The sequence below is a fragment of the Armigeres subalbatus genome, unplaced genomic scaffold (assembly GCF_024139115.2).
Source record: "Armigeres subalbatus isolate Guangzhou_Male unplaced genomic scaffold, GZ_Asu_2 Contig292, whole genome shotgun sequence".
NCBI lineage: Eukaryota > Metazoa > Arthropoda > Insecta > Diptera > Culicidae > Armigeres > Armigeres subalbatus.
In genome coordinates, this window is record NW_026943033.1 from 29,482 (window position 1) to 34,333 (window position 4,852).

The 4,852-nt window shown below is 36.2% G+C and overlaps 1 protein-coding gene across 1 annotated transcript in view; it reads right to left on the minus strand.

Annotated features, from left to right (window-relative positions):
• Positions 1 to 559: 559 nt before the first annotated feature.
• The window catches only part of LOC134203911 (uncharacterized), a 10,332-nt gene continuing 6,039 nt past the window's right edge, over positions 560 to 4,852 (minus strand). Inside the window, exon 7 of the mRNA XM_062678748.1 lies at positions 560 to 580. Coding sequence (XP_062534732.1) covers positions 560 to 580 — 21 coding nt within the window. The remainder of the gene's footprint in view (positions 581 to 4,852) is intronic.

Consider the following 4,852-nt stretch of genomic DNA (forward strand, 5'->3'; position numbering starts at 1 on the left):
ATGTCTACAAGATTTCCTGTATACTATACCACACTAGCGTGATTCTAGAGAATGGTATCTTGAATATGTTGCACATTTTACTATGTCCTGCACGACCAAACTGTTAACGTTATACTCAACTTGATAATAAATCACGTGAAAATTATTGCTGAACGATTGGTAGTCACGCCAATAATGACAATTTTGGATAAGGCGGAATGTTATGATCGTGGTATCTTCAAACAAGTCTTGAATGACTGATCTTGCTTCATCAATATGGAAGCAAACAGCAATATGTCTTGCTGTGCGGTCAAAATAGCTGGTTTGAACGTTTTTGTCGTTTTGCATGGTTGCACGCAACAATTGAGCAATACCATGAGGCACAGATTTGCGCATCTGAAAAAAACAATATTTCAATTCATATAATCTAGTTTCTGTTCAATATCCTCTACCTTCAGAAGTACCAGCGCAGATCAAATATTCCAGCATGGATAGTGAATATTGATCCTTCACCTTTAGTACGAAGATTGGTCTCAATTTTAATTACTTTAGCCATCTGCGTATGCCCTCTTGAAATCCATCACTGAAAATCTTCGTCGATCTGAAAAAAATATGAGAATAAAGGAAAATAAAACACTAAGCACAGACACAACAAGCGATAACATTACTGTATCTGGGGTGACATTGCCACCTCGACTCAGAAACAGGCGCATGTATAAGTCGTACGAAAATGCCGTCGAATCGGATGCGCAATGACCTGGTTTATTGATCATTTCGAATACAGTCGCGTGGATTGTTGGCCACAACCTCGACCCACTAACATATTTGATTCTTAGTTGGGTCAACTGACTCATTTGAACATGTGATTTCGACTTGAACATCACAAATGATGTCCCAAATCCCGTTTTACGTGTTAACATTGAATTTTGACGTAAGGTTGCTTTTAGTTGGGCCATAACCCAACCAGCGGAAGAACTAAAAGTGACCCAAGTATTAAAATCCCAACCAGCGAATCACGACTGTATTCAGCCAGGCAAGGCAATCACATTTAGGGAGAACAGTGCATAACGCAACCCCAGGGGCAATATGGCCTCTCCATAAATTCACTCATATAATCTTTTGAAGGACAATATAATTCAATATTAGTTATTCATTATCAGCTCCAAAGGAAAAAGAAATAAATTCCCTCATTTATACTTAAATTTTACGATTTGCGATTCTTTTACCTCACATAAGATTGTCGTTCAATCCATTAAGACAAAACGAACAACCATGCGTTCACCATTATTTCACATGCAATTGAGTCATTTTACGTCCCATATTTCAAATGCGTTAGAAAGTCACAAAAACCTTGTTATTTTGAATAGGAGATCATTGTAAAATCTCTTTAATAGTAAAATATTTGCGTGCACAGACGTTATATCCTATTCAGAATACGATCATTAACGAGGTATTTGACATGATAAAGATATCTTGATGTCAAAGTTCCCTCATCTTATTTTCGTTTCATTTCTTATTGTCAATTATTACTTCAAATACCTCGTTAATGATCATAATCTGAATAGGCTATAATGGTCGAATATTTGCTGGGTTATTCAGAGATCTAGAGATTTATGCAACATCGACAGGGCTGAACATCACTGACTAGACAAATATTTGCCAATAAAACAACTATTTTTCATAGCGTTTATTTGATAGGCTCAGGGGTGTATCGACGAGCCGCATTTTGGATAATGATATTTACGATAGATATCATCGTACTATTAACAGTTGATTGAATAATACAACTGGTAAACTAAATGCATAGCTTAAGGGTCCCAATGCTGAAGTTGCAGTTTCAGTTTGGTACTGCTTGATGTTATAAAATGTATGGCTTTTAAAATAAAACTACAACGGTGCTCCAACGCGTTGTAAACCAAATAAAACTAGATTCTATTTTATCAAAATTAAAAACAAAACAAACGAACATTTTTCACGGTAGTTTTTACCTGCTATAAGGATAATAGTAAGTTTATATGTATCTCTGACACAAACACTATTAAATAAATTTGAAATTCCTTCATTTCAGTTTCAAACCAGGTTATTTAAAACAAACCAGTCGAGCAGTTGCAAATTAGTTTCAAAAGTGCTCGAAAAACTGCAACTCTGCGTTGCGAACTAGTTTCTAGTTTTGGTTTGATTTCAAACACCATACAAAACCCAATAGCATTGCAACCCCCTAAGTAGCTGAGGGCAAATTGGTTTGTTCATAATCTTTGTCATTTTTTGAGTGGTGACCGCGCATCTACTTCTTCTTCAATGGCTCTACATTCCCACTGAAACTTCCTGCTTTTCAATTATTATTCTATTAGTATTTCCCCAGTAAATAATTGAAAACTTTTCTAACCGCCATTGCATGAGTTAAAAACTATGCAAATATTGGAATCACCCTTTGCGAATATTATTAATATACAAGCTTGCTATTAATAATGGAACAAAAAATAATAATATAAATAATGTCACGATATAGTTCATAGCTTGTCCATATTAAATTTTAAGGCTATCAAGTTTCTTCTCTGTATCGTTAGTGTTTTCGTGACGAAATTGTTGTCTTATACATATATAATATCTGTTTCAGTATTTAATATACTACTACAATATAGTTTTCAAAATTTACCAATTGAAATCCGTATTAGTGGCATAATGATATTTCTGTACATCATTTCCTCTGAGCTGTTTAATATCAGTGAATCGACTCTTCGAGGTTTTGATCCATTTTGCAGATCCCACGGCGCGTCATTAAGATCAAGCCATTTAATTGCTTCTAATACCGAGGCATCGTCTTCAGATTTTCCATCATTTTGATCAAGATTTTCCTGATGAATCTTTTCGCGTTTCTGGCGTTCTCTTGATGGTTCTCAGCCGTTTACATGATGTATTGCTCCCCAGGATTTCTTCGCTCTGGTGGTGCTGCTGGTATGTAATAGTAGACCTGAAAATTTGAAGTATGATACATCATAGTTTTTGATCATGTGTACACTAAATATCCGTATAATATTTAAACAATCATGAGCAGAAGCATAAAACTTATTATTCTTCAACCTGTACCGTTGGTAAGTTTACTCTTAAGTCCTATGGAGCGCTGACAATTTGAATCTACAAGACAAGTCCTTGCTTTGGGGTGCATATAGTCATCAATGTACAAGAACTCTGAATAAAATCGTCGGCCTCATCGAGAGCGCGGCTTTTACGTGCAGAGTCCTGTAAAGGAGCTTCAACGGCGCTCTGATATGAGATAAGCTGAACTTACCAAATACTCCTCTATCGGCGGTTCTTGACATCAAGAACAACAAGACCAAAACGTTGGATGCCAGACGGACAACCTCTCCAACTTTACGGCAGCCGGGCAGCAGTGGAAAAAAATTACAACTTTCAATATCTTGGCAGCCAGTTGGCGTCGGACGGCGGAACCAAGATCGACATATAAGCATGATCAGGGCTGCTTTACGAGTTTACGAAACAAATACATCCAATCAAATTAGCCGCATCAAATTTTACATTAAAATCTAACATGGAATCGGAAGAAAGTTCGGTTCGGAGAGCCCTACTTCGAATTCTAATTTGGTGCTACAACAATAGTATAGATTGAAAATTTTGTTCGGAAAAACTCGATTTTTATGGAACTGAACTAAGCAACCCTTTCCTCATAATGTTACTCGGCCAAAACCTTCTCTCATAAACCAATCAGGGTGGTTGGATTTAAAATTTCGGTGGACGATATACATATGTAGGGATGATACATAATTTAAAATGGTTATAAACAATACAGGAAAATATTCATATTAGAAATGACGGCTTTGGCAGGTTTTGTTCTATTATTGTCAGGGGTTTCTGTAACCAATTATGCTCAAATTTAGCCAAACATTCTTCACATATCAAAGAATATTGTGGCCAAATTTCATAAAATGGTCACAAAACCCCTGACAATATAGAAAAACTCTCATCATATTGCTTTGAACTGCGGGAAGATAACGAGAGCCTCATAAGAGGAAGATTAACGGGCGCGAGTATTAGTCGTTTGCACGGTATCATTACTTGACACTTTACCGGTCGCTACTAAACGCTGCTATTACAGTAGCAACTGACAGGTGACATATTTGGTAGCGCGGTGATAGCGCTGCTATTTATAAATCGCCAAACGTCAAACGTCACCGGTACGAAATTCAGCAACCAAATTGATAGCCGAAAACGGTGACCGATACGAAAAGATGACTAACTAAAATGACAGCGCTGCGCAGGTGATCGAAATACTCGCGCCCGTTAATGACGCTCTAGAGGTTGAATACTAGAAAAATAACTCTGAATACAGTCGTGATTCGCTGGTTCACAGAAAGAAATATCATTAATCGAATTAAAAAACCCTTGGTTAAAATAAAAAGATGCGTTGGTTCTTTTTCGTAGAAATTTGCAGATGTTTAATTTAAGTTTATATAACAAAGCCACAAATCGGTCATCTTAAACCACGTGCTTTTCTAGTGATTTTCAAGAGCACGAATTCAGAACCACAACGCCCATGAGGTTGAGACATCCGTTTGCTTATTTATGCTAAACAATCGACTTTAATTTCATATTGTCGAAAATTATTAAGCTAAATTTGAACTTTTGATAATAGGAATAGGAAAACGTGTGATGATTCGAAATTCACCACATGGCTTGATTATATAATCTTATAAGCTCGTAAACTGTTGGGGTAAAAGTTGTCTGTTATCCTAAAAATAAAAGTTTATAAATTTTTAAAACGAATTGTAGAACTGTCAAATCGAAAAATGCGGCACTGCGAGAAATAAAAGTAGATTATTTTTGTTTTCAATGTTTGATTAAAGAAAAATCTCGT